Raw genomic sequence first — 17,504 nt, 5'->3', positions numbered from 1 at the left:
AGAGACCACTGCTTGCTCAAAAATGCAGACAGGGCGGTGCCTAGGTGGCTCAGTCGGATGCGCATCCGCCTCTTGATTTGGGCTTGGTCCATGATCTTGGGGTGGTGAGACTGAGCTGCCCTGCTTGGGATTCTCCCTCCCTCTCTGCCCCTCTCCCCAACTTACATACACACTCTCTCTAAAATAAATAAATCTTTTTAAAAATGCACAGATATGAATGAAGTGAAATCTAAAATTAACTATGGAATATATATATATGATTTTACTAAAACACATATCTAGAAAAAAGAAGTAACAGATGTGGAACTAGCTCTTGAATGCCAGGTAGCCTGCTATGTGTGTGTACACACAGAGACAATCCTACATAAATTTAAGATAAGGTTAGTTTCTGATATGTATTCATAATGGTTTGGTAAACAGTATGCATAAATAACAAAAAAACAGTTACCTGGGTAAAAATTATTCTCTTTGTGAAAAGAGAAATTCTCGTTAAAAGAGAAACAGAGAAGTAATCAGATACTCTTAATGGAGATTATGAGAAACTCTTTACCTGGAGGTTTCTGTTAGTGAGGGATTCATCAAGCGTTGTTGCCAACTCTACAGCTCGCTTCTGACTAGAAGGATCTAAATAATATACCATTTTGGCAGCTAAGGGACAAGTAAAAAGGAAATCTGTTTTATTTCAAAGTAAAATCAGCATCTTATCCTCTATCCATTCAAATATAAAATGTAACATATATGTGTACTCAGTGAGGCACTTTATTAGGAAAATAGGAACAGTCATTTGAAACACTGTTTAAAAAAACCCTGATAGACCAAAAATAGCTTAACTAGGATTAAAGTAAAAAAACTATGAAGAAATAAAATATTCTAATAATAGTTGTGTTTGTGCAGCGGAACCATGGATAGTTTTCTTCTTTAAAATGAACATAATTTGGGGCTGAGGGGAATACTCCACAAAATGTGATGGGGATGGGGATGTGGGAGGGAGACATCCAACCTTGATGGTATGGGCCAAAAAGTTGAATTCAGAATTCCACAAAGGCATACAAAGCTGCTGGCGTTCTTAGCCAGGTATTCTAAAAGCATCCTACTAATGCACTACCCACAAGTCCAGACTCTGGACTGCCAGCATGGACCCCTGCCTGTGAAAAGGTTTCAAGTGTTCTGCATTGTTTAGTTTAATATCTTATATAAGCATGAGAAGTAAAAGATGATGGTCACATCCAAGTGAATTTTAAGAACACACTGAAGGGAGAAAGGAAAAAAAACAGAACTCTCCTCCCACCTTCACTATATGTAATATGTAGCTAAATGCAGCATACTTGCTTTGTTGTAAAGACAATGCTGAACCAGGAAAAACTACTGACCTTGTTGCACAGTAATAATTTTGTCTCAAAGATTTAAGTTTATAGGAAGCATATTTAAGCTATTTTCATAAGACTAAAATGTGAGATAATTGCAATACCTCTTCCACGAGAAATATGTAACCTTGTCACTGATTCATTACGATAAAAACTGAAATTGTTTTAGAAGGTTAAGATAAAAAGAAAATAATGTGATTACCTGATAATCTGTGTGGCAATGAATCAGAATTCCTTTTCAGAAAAGTTTCATTAAAATTCTTTGGATTCGTTGCTCCAAAAAGACGATTCATTTCTTGTTTTAATACTGTTCTAACTGTATCAGGTAAATCTTTACTTTCACACACTGCTGAAAAAATTAAAAACAAACTCGGTTAGTAGTTAGATACTCTGATACAGTTTGCAGAAGTTAAAAAATTATGTGGAAGAGTCTGATGAAATACAGCAATTATACGTAAAAACTAGATGAACCTACTTATAATTCAACATTTAAAGAGCTTATTAAATAAATGTAAAGAATGTGTGTCAGCAGAATAATCTAATGATTTTCTTATAGCATTCAAAGACATTTCACTGATAAATGATTCACTTTCAGAAAAAAACAGAAAGCAAAACAGATAATGAAAGATGTAATTCTGTAGCCTTCCAAGCCCAAAGGCCTGCCCCCCTCAACTTCAAATCAAGTCTGTAAAGTAGGGGTTTTGATGACACCTACCTGATAAATACTGTCACAGTAATTATGCAGTGCTGAAGACAACAGAATTTTCCTCACCTCCATCTTCTATACCCAAGTAAGGCATTATAAAATTTAGCAATTTTAAAAGACAATATGACTGACTTCATTGACCTTTATTTGTAGGGGCTATTTAAACTGAGTTATCACTATATAAAAAATTCTAAAGGATCAACAAAGTATTTTCCTGTAATGACTACGTGCTAGTAATAATCTTATTTCCAGGGCCTGGGATTTAGAGATGGAAAAGCTGACCCTCCCCGCCCCAAACGCTGACTGAATTTTGGTGTGCTTTTTTCCCATCATTATTTTGGTATATATAGAGAGAGAGACTGAAGCTTTGAGCCAGACAGAACTGGGTTTGGATCTAGGCTTGGACAAGTCACAACCTCTCTGAACTTGTTTCTTGATCTATAAAATTGAGGAAATACCTAACCTAAAATGATCACAGTAAAGAAAGGTTATATAGGGGCGCCTGGGTGGCTCAGTGGGTTAAGCCGCTGCCTTCGGCTCAGGTCATGATCTCAGCGTCCTGGGATCGAGTCCCGCATCGGGCTCTCTGCTCAGCAGGGAGCCTGCTTCCCTCTCTCTCTCTCTGCCTGCCTCTCAGTCTACTTGTGATTTCTCTCTGTCAAATAAATAAATAAATTTAAAAAAAAAAAAAAAAAAAAAAAAAAAAAAAAAAAAAAAAAAAAAAAAAAAAAAAAAAAAAAAAAAGAAAGGTTATATATAAGAGAGCTAATTATATAATAGCTAAATATATAATTTGACAAATTATTATTACTTTTGTCATAGATTGAAAATGTATCTTCCTTATGGTTAGGAACCACGGTGGTCACTTTTCAAATATCGTACTGATGAGTATGTATCCCATGTACTTAACTCATTATGTGAAGCAAAAGTTGCACAGAACACTAACCCTAACTTTGTGCTATGCATTCTGGTATTTTCTACTCTATTTCTATTTTAGATTTTCAAATGGTAGTAATGACTTACTAAACTGCTTTCATTATCTCCCTAATGGATCACTATCCTAAGTTTAAAATTAAACATGAAATCTTGGGTAGTAAACATCTACATGAAATATTTGACATATTATTATTATGTACCTGAATAATTAATTATAAGACTTTTGTTGGTTAAATAATATTTCTTCTCTCATTCTATAGAATTGAGTGGTTCAATTAAATGAGGGCTCTTCTCCCCAATTAAATGAGTTACTAAAGAATATAGCTTAAACTCCATCATGGCTGTACTTTCAACTTTTGCAATTTATCAGTACTTGTTTCTCAGGGGAAGCAGGAGTACAGAAAAGAACTCAAAGAAAAGTTGGTAAAATAGATTATAGCCAATTACAATGAACATTATGTCAAAACCAAGGATTTTCTATAAAATGTGGTACTTCCATGGGCTTTGTTGTTTTGCATTAAGTGCTTTCCGGACACTATATGAAGATGGTAAAGTAATCACATAGTTAGATTACAGTTGGTTACAGGTGGAAGCTAAGCTTTTCATGTTTTTATGATCTTCATTAAATCCGTTTTCCTCAGATTAAAACAATCTTCCCAGAAAAATCAAAACTGCTTTAAAAAAAAAAAAAAAAGCCCACACAATTAAAAAATATGTATATTTGGGATATATAAATAGGAAATATTTATGTAACTCCCAACTTCCATTAATAGCTATTTCCAAAAATATTTGTCACTAAATCACAAAATGTTTGAGGCTGACTCTGTTTACTCCCTTGTGTTATGTAGACTGGAACTATAATTTCCAGGAAGATACTAATTACAACAACAACAAAACTCTGCTGCAGTACAACTTAGAATGTTGTATGGAATTCTATAGAATGCAATTTTACCTGTATCTTTAAGGAAAGGAGCAACCGCAAACGTCACAATCTATTAGATAAGCTTTTATTGCTAAGGACTAGAGGGCTGCTGGATCAATCTAAAAATCCTTTGAAAGTGATTAAAACTAACAAAAAATATTGAGGTCTCAGGAAAATAAAAAATCCCAGACTACTTATCTTCCTTGCTATCTTCTGATAGAACAATGTCTTGTGAATCACAGAAAAGCAATACTTGATTGAGGGAAGGGTAATAAAACCTTCTCTAAGAGGCTTTTGATTGGAGTCTTTCAACATCTTAAAATTAAAATAATGGTTGGTTCATCCTAAAGCAGATTAAGTTAGTAATCATCAATGGTTAACAGTCGCATTGAAAAGGGGGCTGATTTTCAGCAAAAAGAATTTCTCTGGGGCACCTGGGTGGCTCAGTGAGTTAAGCCTCTGCCTTCGGCTCGGGTCATGATCTCAGGGTCCTGGGATTGAGCCCCACATCGGGTTCCCTGCTCAGCAGGGAGCCTGCTCCCCCCACCCCACTCTGCTTGCCTCTCTGCCTACTTGTGATCTCTGTCAAATAAATAAATAAAATCTTAAAGAAAAAGAAAAAGAATTTCTCTGGATTCCCAGGCTAGCTGGCATTTTCGTTTATAATTTGGATAGAAAATGCTCATATTTTTGGGACACCTGGGTGGCTCAGTCGGTTAAGCCAATGCCTTCGGCTCAGGTCATGATCCCAGGGTCCTGGGATCTAGTCCCATATCAGGCTCCTTGCTTGGCAGGGAGTCTGCTTCTCTCTCAGCCTCTGCCTGCTACTCTGCCTGCTGTGCGTGCTCTCTCTCTCTGGCAAATAAATAAATAAAATCTTTTTTTTAAAAAAAAAGCTCATATTTTGTGTAAGCTAAAGACTACTCACTACTAGTTAAAGGACAACCTAAAAGTGATTACCACTCAAAACAGTAAAGTAGATAAATGAGAGTATTAATGAAGTTTTTAGGAGAGAAATATATTAGTAGAGAAGAAAAATAATCTGCAAATAAAAGAAAAAAGGATTTTGTACAAATGACTGAGGAAAAGACAAAAGATTCATTGTAGAACAAGATGACCAGTGATTTTAAAAAAAGCATGTAAATGAATAATGAAACAACTGAATACCTAAGCTCCTATCTTTTACTTAGCACAAGCAGGAATGTAGTAGTTGAAGTTGCTCTAAGTCCTATAACTTTAAAAAAAAAAAAAAAACTTGAAAATCATCTTCATAATTAAAAGGGGGAAAGAAAGATGACCTGTATGGTAAATTACTATGTAGCAGATACTAATTACATTGGTAGTATAACAACATTCGGAGGATTTTAAGGGTACTCATAACCAGCCTAAAATGAGTGTATTTACTTGGTTTCTATAATTTACTTGGTTTCTATAATAAAATAGGTGTTGATGCACCTTTTTATCCCCATACTTCCCAGAAAGGTGTTACTGTGAGAATTTCTTTGTGAAGAAGTATAATGTAACTTGACATGACAAACGTGTTCTTAAAAAATTACTTCTAAGTTAGTGTTGTTGTTTTTTTAAGTACCAAATATATTAGTTAAAGGAACCCTGTGGGGTATATCAAAGATACCCTGACTCTGTGCCTTTGTAGTTTCACAGATATTTTTATACAGTATACACCTGTTTTTAACAGAGCAGTCTACCCAATTCTTGAAGGCTTTTTAAAGAGACTGTGCATCTTTATCACTCCAAATTATCATTTAATTGTCTAAATTTAGTCAAAATCAGAATTACTTTGTAACTCTCTTCCTGACAATGCTGTCAGCTAAACATCTGGAGCAATGGGTATAGCTAACAGGGACACAAAATAATTCTACTCTTACATCAGGACCATCCTGCCTTTGTTCTTCTGAAATCCAAGAGCATTTTAATTCTTGAAAGAACTGTTCCAAGGAAACAGTCGTATGTTCATCAATCCACACACATACTGTAAATAAATATACTCAGATATGCCACTTTTAATTCCTATTTCAAAGGTTAGTCTCCAAATTCATAGAATTTTATGTATTATTTTACTACGTTTTAGGAAAGAGCTGATTATACGAATAAAGTGTTTATATTAATTCTCAAAACAGCTTAAGTGCACTCCATCCTAACCAGGAATGGATTTAAGACCATTACTCTTGGCCTTCATCTTCTAACTCACGATTTCAAAAAGTTTAATACAAAAAAAGATACTAGAAATTTTATTTTCTCTAAATACAGCAATTCTGGGCTGCCTGGGTGGCTCGGTTAAGCCTCTGCCTTTGGCTCAGGTCATGATCCCAAGGTCCAGGGATCAGGACCCACATCAGGCTCTCTGCTCAGCAGGGAGCCTGCTTCCCCTTCTCTCTCTGCCTGCCTCTCTGCTTAACTTGTAATCTCTCTCTGTCAAATAAATAAATAAAATCTTAAAAACAAAATAAATAAATATAGCAATTCTTTCTTCTATTTTCTATAAGGCGGTTATGTTATTTATTAATTTCATAATTTAAGAATCTGAGAAACATTCTATGATTCAGTGTCTACAACAGGAATCAATTTTTTTAACAAGCATAAATATAATTGAAGTAAGGTTTTATTTTTTCTCAGAAGTCAAAAGAATGTTCTTAATCAGGACAATTTAGCATTTCTCAAAAGACTGATTGGGAAGCCTGATTTACTCTCATTATTTAAATATGTATGGATTCATATATGGCTGAGTATTCAGCAATGAGATAGGTAATTTAACAGTACTTGCAGATTGTTCTATTATGAAGATTCAGTCACTTAAAAATTAAAACTACCACCATCACTTGACTACAGGAATACTTTACTTTAAATGTATAGCTCTTTAGTATAAAAAATAATATGAAGACCTGAGCTCTCATTCCTGCTTCATTACTAATTATTTGTGTTACCTTGAATAAGTCATTTAATCTTTTAAGGGCCTAGATTTCTCAACTATAAAATGAAAAATAATTAGCATAAAATTCTACCTTTTACATTCTCAAATTCTTTAGTTCTACTTCATATTAAAAGTAATGGATCTTACTATGAAAATATTTGAAAAGCAGTGACTGCCTTAAAGTTCTTTTAAATCTATATTTAGTAACAAAAATTTTATGACTCCAGGAATTCTGAAGACAGATATGCAAGGAGGTAGCTAGTCAATTTCAACGAGATTTTTCAATTTTAGAATGATTTATTAAAAAACTTTACACAATGAGTATGATTCAAAGTTTCAACTTACATGTACTTTTTAGAAACAGGAACAAAGGTTATTCTCAAATATTTGGACTGAACAATTCTATATCAAAATCATGTAACATTTAGCCTTAAAATAAAGACCTTCATCACAAAGAAAAGAATCCTGCTTTTCCCCTTAGCTAATTTAAAATCCATCAGCTTTAAAATGATTGAGTTTATGACAAAGTTAAATAGATCACTTATACAGTCACTATCCACTACTGTAATCAAATACTTAAATAGTGTAAAACAAAAACATACCAGTACTAAAGAGTCGAATCATACACTCATGAAGCCAGGGATGACTAGAATCAATAGCAAATGCCCTCTTTACTGATTGTAGCATCAAAAGAAACTTTTCTATAAAAAGAAAAAGTAAAATATATTTTGATCATTTGATAAAATAAGCTGCCCTCCTTTGGAGGATTAATTTAGAGAATTACAAATAGAGAAACTAATTTACAGTCAATCATATGTGAACTGCAACATGACTGAAGCAAATGATTTCCTCAGATTAGAACATTAGCTAATATTTTCCACACAATATTCATTAAGAAAAAAATGTTTTATGAAGTACAAAAAATTTAGATAGCATTCAATAATATTTGAACTAATGCCATATAAACAAAACTTAAGCCATTTCTTAACCTCCTAATTTAATAGAAGTAAATAGATTTTCTGCACTACTTACAAAACTTCATTACTGATACTTCAGACTAGCTCTTTTCTTGGGTTTTGTGACATTCATATGAAATGGTTTCCCTCCTAATTTGGTGTCCTCTCCTAATCAATCCCTGGTTTTGCTTCCTCCTCAAAAGATACAATATTCACCAAGGTAATGTTTTCAGTGATTTCTCATATCTTTCTACACTATCCCTACACACCCCCATGTTTCCCAAGCTTCAGTAGTGTTTCCATCTGTTGAATGGAAATTTCACCTGATTACTCACTGCACTTCCAAGTCCCATCTAAAAACCACTTCTTTGTTAAGACTTCCCGATTTGGTACCATTCTCCAAATAACAAAATTCAAAACTCCAGGCTCCTCTGACATTTCTTTTTCCCTTACTCCAACACTCAGAAAGCTAAAAATACTGCCTATCACACAACTACAGTGAATTCCAAATGCTGAAGAGCCCTTCAGAGGTTAGAACACAATCAAGAAGCCAACTGTAAGGAATTCAGATTGCCCTTCCCCACTTTAAGGAGAACAGCTTTTTTATACTTCAGGATTCTGTTTAAGAACATTTGTTGTATTGTGGCACATGGGTGGCTCAGTAGATTACAGGTCTGACTCTTGATTTTGGCTCAGGTCATGATCTCAGAATCATGAGATCAAGCCCTGCACTGGGTTCCTCCATGCATGGAGCCTGCTTAAGATTCGCTCTCCCCATCTCCCCCCAACCCCCACATAGCTCCCATGCACTCTCTAAATAAAGAAAAGAAAGAAAGAAAAAGAAAAAGGGGAGTTGTGTTAACTTTTCTTTAGAAGTTTCTAAAATTACTGGACTATTTATTAAATTTCTTTTCCAAATTACAACACAATCATTTTGGAAAACAGAAATATAATGGAAACCACTGTAATCACTCAAATCCATCAAAAGACCACCTGTTTTTTTGTTTTTTTTTAATCTATTTCTTCCTGGCCCTTTCTCTATCTTACATCCCCATGTAAATATCTTAATAAAAATTAAAACCAAACTATAGTTTTGTGTCCTATTTCCAAGCAATGCTATACAGCAACCTTTACCCAACATTACTATTAATTACTTTGGATAAACTTGATTTTTTAATGGAAACTCTATAGAGGTACCATTTTATTCAATCTCTTTTAGAACGGTTACACTGCTTGGAGCAAAAACCTTCTGTCAGATCTTACTAACCAATTTCTCTTCCCTTCAGGATGTGTCACCTTAATGATATACTTTTTCTTTTTTTTTTTTTTAATGAACTACCTGGATTATAGCAATTCAATACCACAAAGTCTTAGTATCTATATATAGTCTAGGCATTCTAAGCAAGACAACCAAGAGGTTCCATTATCTTTTACCTGACTCGGACAATAGACAACCTCAACATTATTTAAGCATATTTGTGTTTTCTTAATGCATCTTCTTTTAGAAATATCCATTTTTCAAGATACACCTCAAGCACCACATCTTCTAACAATAGTTAATAATAACCAACATTTATTCAGTACTCCCTCTGTATCAAGCACTAATCAAAGCTCAGTATCATTAACTAATTTTATCCACACCTATACATAGTAACTACTGTATCTGACCTTAATCTTAGTTATGTATGTATATCTATTATTGATTTTAATGTCCTAGGAGACTCACAATATCGTACACATGTAACAGGCATTTCTGTGAGAAGCTACATTGGGAAAAACCCTATGGTGGTGAGAACACTGGATTTGGGTGACTATATCTAAGAAATACAGTGATCAATTTTGTCAGGGCCACTATACCCTAATTGCCTACCTTTCCTAAAGTAAATCTCAAAGGCAAAAAGATGCGTTTCTATCTTGTTCTTCACCAAGTTCTTCAACGGTGTTAAAAATTTAATAGCTTCTTCCAATGGAGTTTCAACCTAACAAAAATAAAAGATATTATACAAATGGAAGCAAGATGGGGGGAGGGGGAAAAGGATGTGACTTTATTCTATTAAAAACTCTTCACTTTCTGGGTTTTTTCTTTTTGGTAAAAATCACTTACCCACTACCCAGAAATACTGTCATATTTTAACTTCCCATAATCTAAAGGAAGGGGAATTTGAACTCTACAACTCTTCACAGGTTTTTAACCTTATATATTATATTATGTCTGGACAGAAACTATCCAACAAGTAAAAAGAAAGATAAAACAGAACCAGGCAAAGAAAGACAGTGAGATGAACAGGTAAGGTAGCCAAGGGGTAGGATGGGGGGAGGACAGAGGAGAAATATTAAATAGGATGCAGAGGGGTTGAGAGAGAGAGAGAGATAGAGAATATTACAGAATGAGTCAACATTCTTGTTAAATTCAAAGTGAAGTATGATCAAGCTATTAAAGGCAGTAAAATAACCATTCTATCTTGCTTTGTTCTCATACAAATTCTATAGAATCCATATTTATTCCAATGCCATACTAATGGTGAGATAGCATTTAAGAAGATTTATATTTACTGAACTGTTTCTGTCATCCTTTATTAATTATGTAGATGTCATATTAATTATATACCTGTAATAATTCCTGGACAAGAAATACTTACTACGTAATGGTGTTACTGTTACACTCCTAGACTGAGTATCTAAGACAAAATTCATCTCTGTAGACTGGGATGGGGCTGGAGAAGAATACCATATTTATCAGAAAGGTACTGAATATCCATGCCTGTATTTGCCTTGTCTCATCACAGAGGTAGTAAGATTTATCCTTGGTGGAATTTGTATTTGCCATAACAATCCCACATGCCTCTACCAATATGGTAATTGTGGTTTTACCAACACAGATTCTGGCTAAGGAAATTATTTCACAGCATTAAAAACAAACAAAGAAATAAAAAACACCGCAGGCAAGAAAGTGATGTCTAGGAGTTTTACCTTATACTAGCATGTAGGCAGCTGGCATTATTCTGAAGGACACATGCTCTAAACAAGAAATCACTATATGGCATTGTCAGTCTACTAGCCGTGGAAACCAAGAGACAGCAGGGAGAGAGGAGACCTCCTAAGATATTTTGCTTCTTATTTCCACAATTTTATGTTCTACTGATTTGGGATTTGTGGTATACAGAGGAGAAAGGTCTACCAGGGAAAGGTAAAGAACTGAAAACTGAAATTGTAATGGAGCTGTATCAAGTTTTTTAAGACTTCCAGAGCACAGACTGAAATGAAAATCACTATAATGACCAGGGTAATTTACAACCAGGGAGATATGACTGCTGTCATAAAATGGAAACAAAGAATATAAGGAAGCTAAGTCAATATGAGCATTATACTTACTGATATCTAAGTATTTAAGCTTAGAAAAAGAAAAGAGAAATTCTGTCTGCAATCCTAATAAAGAACAACATATGCCACTACAAAAAAATTTGGACCTACTGTCCCCACATTTCTGTGTGCCTCGTATAGGTAAGATTTTTATCATTTTGTCTGACAAAACCATGCACATATGGTTATGTACATAACCATAATAAAGCTACCTACATTCTATATTCATATATACATAATGAAATATGAAGTTATATATACAAAAGCCTATCAACAGGGTTGAGTTCTACAATCAGTGTTTAAGATAAAAAAAAAAAAGAAAGAAAGAAAGAAAGAAAGAAAGAAAAAAATACCATCAAGTCCCTAAAGCTGTAAAGACAAGATGCATAGAAATAAATCTCTCTCTCCCTCTCTCACAACTTAGCATTCTGTGCACGACAACCCTATTAAGTACCAAAATGAAACTCAATATAGCAAAATGTTCACACTGGGAGAGGCACACAGGAACTGACATGGACTAAACAAATGGTAGTCATAATTCCTTGGTCTCAAACTCAGCTAGGGTCCTGTGTTCACTGAGTGGAGTACTGGATGAAAATTGCCAGAATTATGCGTACTCATTTTTGTCTCTCAAACTTAGATAGTCGTGAAGATCTGAATTTACCTAAGTTGGAAGAGATACAGACTGGAACTGCATTGTGTTGATGGGCAATGTAAGAGATCTGCAAGGGCAGTTTTGCTCATACGTGATTTTTAAATTTATAAACTGATGTGAAGTCTAATCTGTATTACAATATGTTGTATAGGAATACATCTCCCTATACTCCCAGAGTAGTAACAGAAAGTTTAGAACTGTTAAACCCCATACAGACAGAATAATAAGAATACACTGATGAGGAGAAACGTCATGTGTGCACAGAAGGGAAAAAATAATCCAGCTGAGATGAATACTACCTGAAGGCAAGGAGGAACATAGCATTGGTGGTACATGAGGGAATTCATAAATACCAACTACTGCCTCATGGTAAGTTGGAGAAACAAAGATTTCCGGTTTATATTCAGCTAACTGAATATTAAAACTCACTAAACCTCTTCCTATTTTCTTTTTTTCTTTAAGTGGAATTACTGCTAACTTAATAATGCTTTTATTTTATATTACATATATAAAATCCTGAACTGGTGACACTAAATATACCATTATTAACACTAAGAATGATATAACATTAATAATGATATAACATTAATAATGATAAAATATAGGATCACAAAAAATCGGAATCGAGACACTGTAAATCTAGATTTGGCAAGCAGCTTTTTAAACAGCTTACAATGCCAAACCTTACTATGATGGCTTGGTGTAATCTAGCACTGCCACCACACTAGGGATATAAGTAAGTGTGGATGCTATTAGAAGGGGGCATCCTGGAGGTAGTTATCCTAGGAAGAGAAGTGTGCCATATGCCTAACAGGCAAGAATAGTATATATTAAATGGCAGCCTATGAAACTGGGTACCTTTCACTGGGCTCTTTCCAAATAAAGCAATTTCTATCGGGATTATTTTCTTCTGAGACTATAAAATTTCTAGCTATAAATAATTAGACTATAACTTGGTATCTGGCCCAAAAGCAGCTATGATACAGTGGACACAAGGTCAATAGTCTATAAGGAGGCTTGGTGTAAAAATTCTGCTCTGTGGGGGTAAGTAACCTTTATTAGACAGTGACTAAGCAATCCAAATAGATCCTCTCTTTAAGAAGTATAATGGAAGATATGAAGTGTTACAAAGAAAAGTCATTAGGAAAAATTATGGGCTACAGAGAAAGCATGTAGAAAAAATGGTGGTGGCACACAGTCAGTGACAGTGGTAAAAGTGGTAGTAATAAAGAAAGCTGAAGCATAAAGATGGAAAGCTCTTAAAGCTGATATTACCCCTGAATAACTGTATAATTCTCCATGAGGCCTAAAAGGTCAATTTTCTCTGTTTCCTCACTATTCTGTATATTCTTCCAATAAACTCTCAACAATAAAAAGGTAGTATCTTTGTTCCTAGAAGTTATACATTTACTTGTGAAAAGATGTCAATATATCCTTTGAAATCCAAGCCAGATTTTTCTATGGTTCTTAGCAATACTGCTTTGAGATATTATCGTCCATCTGCTCTGATTTGATCCTAAAACTATTTTTCAACTCTACTTATTAGGTATTATAATTTTTCTTAGTTATAAGGCAGCTGATTTTGACTTTTTAATTACTAATGAGGCTAATACTGAACCCTAGTGCAATGTGCGTGCTGTATTCACTGCTTTAACATAATAAACTATGCAATTATTTTCACATGGAGTAGCCCAACACCAAGGGCCAGAAGAAAACTGCATGGATATGTTACTAATCAAAATGGCTTATCTGACAATGAATACCTTGGTTTCAGCTTAACAGTTAATAACGGCAGATATGATTTTTGGCGTGGGGGAAGATATTTAGGGGCTTTTAGAGAGATTAGGTTCAAATCACAAAGTCCAATAAAGAAATACCGTAAACTGACACACTGGTGAGAGATAAGTTCAATTTGGTCCAGATATAAAAAGTTGCATGTTACCACTTTTAACAGATGCTTCATTCTTTGCACATAAAGTTCCTTTAATCCTAACATCCCTGCCTAGTAGGGATTTTTTCCTAGTCCCATTTTATACAAGAGAATATCATCAGAGAGGTTAGACAAAGTGTCCAAGACACACAGTGAAGTATAAGTGCTGATTATGTGGACCCAGATCAGAATGACTCAAAAACCCAAACCTTCCACTATACCATACTAGATTACTCTGGATCAGGATCATTATTCCAAGAAAGAAAAAAAGACAGATAGGAAGACAGAAAGACAAACAGACAGAAAGACAAAGGAAGGGAGGGAGGGAGGGAAGAAGGGGAAGGAGAGGCAGAGGGAGAGGGAAAGAAAGAAAGATAAAGAAAGAAAAAGAGAAAGAGAAAGAAAATAGACAAAAAATTAAAATGATTTTTCACTCTAAAATCTATAATCAAATTAGTTAAATAAGACAGTATAAAATGACAATAGCTGGTCACAAAATTTCACTCAATTGTGCTCAACACTATTATTAAGTACCTTGGCTAGTTTCTCAGGGATAAGCTCTTCTTTCGGACCTCCAATTTCCTCATCATCATCATCCTTTTTCTTTTTCTGATTTCTCTGCTGCTTTTCTTTTTCTGCATTTTTTTTCTCTTCTTCTATCTGGGCTTTCTTTTGAGCTCTTCTTTGTTTATTCCGTAGCTTCTTTAGCTCTTTGTCAGACATGTTTGCTATAGGCAATACGTTAATTAATGAAAAGCATATTAATCAGGTTAGTAATGATCAATCACTAATTTAACATTCTCATTAAAACTCCCAGACAAAATATGACATGTTATACAAGTTCATGTGCCTATGTGTACCTTGCCATTTAATGGTTCCACAATGGCTAGAGAACACTGTGATGATCCCTTCAAAAAAATGTTCTGAAACCAGGTGGAGACCTGGTGTCGCAATCATAGCAAAACATAAAAGCATAAAAGTTCCCCCAGCAATCTTACTCTTGCAGTTCTAGAAATCTAACAAGCTGTTTCATATTTCTACGGCCTTAGACTACACTTTTTCTTAGTCATGCCTCTCTAACCTTGTGAGTTATTCATTCTCTATACTCAACTGCTGCTACTATGACATATATATTTGCTTGTCACAATACTTCATTTATACATGTGCTTCTCTTTTAGACTGTGAATTGGTGAAGAGACCCTATCTTACTCATGAATTTTGTATTCTCAGGGCCTACCAGAATACTAGCAGAATATACAGAAAATATTCAAATATTTGTTCATGGAATAATAAATAACTATATGATAAATCAAAAGCTTGACACTGAAAATTAACAATAGCTTGTGTGGTACAAACTATGGAATGTCTCAAAAGAAAGACTGAAAATCACAAATATTAGATAATAAACTAAAAAAAATCTATAGTCTTCAAGCAATAAATATGAAAGTTACGTGTACAACTGGTATTTATTTGGGTAATACTTAGTGAGAAATGAATAAGGTCATTCTAGAGTATACCATCACAGTGGTGATTTTCAAATATGCCCATAAACTCTTTCCTTCAAAAGATGGAACCTATTTCCCCTTCCCTTAATTGTAGGCTATACTTAACTCACTTCCAACAAATGGAATATGCTAGAAATCAAACTGTATGACATCCAAGATCAGAACATAAAAGCACAGTGGTTTCCTCCTTGCTTTCTCTTGGACCACTCAGAAGAAACCCAACTGCCATGTTGTGAAGATACACAGACAACCTTATGGAAGGACACATGTGGCCAAAAAAGGCCTCCAGCCATTAAAGTAAGCCATCTTGAAAGCAGATTTTCCTACTAAAATCAACCCTTCAGAAGTCTTTGGCTGCCATCTTGGTTTCAATCTCCTCAGAGAACCCACATCTTTCAAAATCCTACAGCTAAGCTAAGTGACTTCTGAATTCCTGGCCCACAGTAACTCTGAGATAATAAATGTTTGCTATTTAAAGCTCTGTGTAAGCAATCTGTTAGGCAGCAATAGATAACCAAGGCAGATTTTGGTACCTGGAAATGGGGTGCTGCTGCAATAAAAACCTAAAATGTAGGACTGACTGTGGTTCCAGAGCATGGCAAAAGGTGGAAAGACATGGAAAAAAGAATTAATGAAGCTCAAAAGTCTGGATTTTGAAGAGGCTGTAAGTGAAACATGTCTTACTCACACAGAGGCAGAAAGTTTAATAACATGTATTTAGTAACATCATAAAATGTATCAAATGAACTGAGTGATCTAGCTAGAGGGATTTCCAAACTGGAAAAAAAAAAGAAAAAATAAAAGGTTGTTCAGGCAGCACCTGATTCCTCTTGCAGCTTGTAATTAAAATGCAAGAGAAAGAAACAAATGGAAGAAGGACTTGACAGTGTTCAAAATTCTCAGCCTCTTTGGAAATGGCTCCTAAGCAAAGGTCAAATTCAGAGAACTGCCAAGAAAATATGTCAATGAGGAAAGCAGAGTTTGGCTTTAACATCCTTTGAAACTCAAAAGATGATGCCTCAGCTACCGGTCACCCAAAAGGCTCTTTTCTCTTAAAAACTTTAAGGGTATGATTCACTGATCCTTTCAAACAACAGAGCTTCTAAGACACTCAAGGGTGCTGTCCTCTCAGCAAAAACTCAAGGTAGACAATGATATTTGTGTATGTGGCTTCCAATAAAATTCACAAAAAAACTATAAAATTCTTAAGAGAATTCTATGGGCAGAAACAGCAAATCTGGACTAAAAGGAACAGAGATAGTATAAAAGACTCCCAAATTTTGGAAGCAGACTGAAAAACTACTCAGTTGCAAACAAATGCTAACTTTTTTTAAAAAATTAATTTTAGTAATCACACTACACCCAACATGGGACTTGCACCCCCACACCAGGATCAAGAGTTGCAAGTTCTTCCAAGTGAGCTGGCCAGGGACCCCACAAATGCTAACTTTTAAGAACAGGAAAGAAAATGCAGAAGGTAGAACCTAAAAACCAGAGCCTAGAACGAGAAACCATTAGAGAATTAGTACTACATCGTGAGCCCTCATCAAAGAACTGCTATCCTCAACTGGACTTGAGAACTGACAGAACCAGTAACTCCTGTGTACCTTCCATTTCCCCTTCACCACCCACTTTTGACCAAGAATATTCCTTTGCAATCAATTTATACTGGACATGTACTTGGCACAGGATTTTTTAAGATTTTATTTACTTATTTAAGAGAATGAGCAAGGAGCCCCAGCACAGGATTTCATATCAAGAACTACACTTGAAGAGCTATACCAGCTATACTAAAGAACCATATTCAAGAAATCACATCAGCACCAGTACCTCATATACATACATAACTAACTAGACTCCAAGTTAATGCTGTAACGGAATGAGACTTTTGAAGGCCTCAGAAGGGGCAAGTGTAATCTGCATGTAAGAATAATATAAATAGGGCGCCTGGGTGGCTCAGTCAGTTAAGCGTCTGCGTTTGGCTCAGATCATGAGCCCAGAATCCTGGGATCAAGTATGGCATTGGATTCCCTGCTCCTGCTCTCTCTCTCTCCAACAAATAAAATCTTAAAAAAAAAAAAAAAAAAAAAAAAGGATAAAAGAATAATGTAAATAATTTGTGTCCAGAATGTAGAACATGGCAGTTATAAATATGTCTACAAATTGTCTGATTCTTCTCCCACTCAAATATAAGTTATACTTGGTGACTCACTTCCACCAAACAGAACATGTAGGAAGTGA

At 34.8% G+C, this 17,504-nt stretch overlaps 1 protein-coding gene across 2 annotated transcripts in view; it reads right to left on the bottom strand.

Annotated features, from left to right (window-relative positions):
• Positions 1-17,504, bottom strand: part of NAA15 (N-alpha-acetyltransferase 15, NatA auxiliary subunit) — an 83,383-nt gene that overhangs the window by 4,011 nt on the left and 61,868 nt on the right. Inside the window, exons 15-19 of one of the 2 annotated variants that reach the window (XM_032333444.1) lie at positions 14,293-14,486; positions 9,684-9,792; positions 7,460-7,558; positions 1,567-1,713; positions 551-648 (exon numbers count right to left, since the gene is read on the bottom strand). In XM_032333444.1, coding sequence (XP_032189335.1) covers positions 551-648; positions 1,567-1,713; positions 7,460-7,558; positions 9,684-9,792; positions 14,293-14,486 — 647 coding nt within the window. The remainder of the gene's footprint in view (positions 1-550; positions 649-1,566; positions 1,714-7,459; positions 7,559-9,683; positions 9,793-14,292; positions 14,487-17,504) is intronic. The other variant, XM_032333445.1, reaches the window with a different exon arrangement.

This window comes from Mustela erminea, chromosome 2 (assembly GCF_009829155.1).
Source record: "Mustela erminea isolate mMusErm1 chromosome 2, mMusErm1.Pri, whole genome shotgun sequence".
Classification (NCBI taxonomy): domain Eukaryota; kingdom Metazoa; phylum Chordata; class Mammalia; order Carnivora; family Mustelidae; genus Mustela; species Mustela erminea.
Note: the sequence above shows the minus strand (reverse complement) of the source record. Positions and strands in the feature narration are given on the sequence as shown.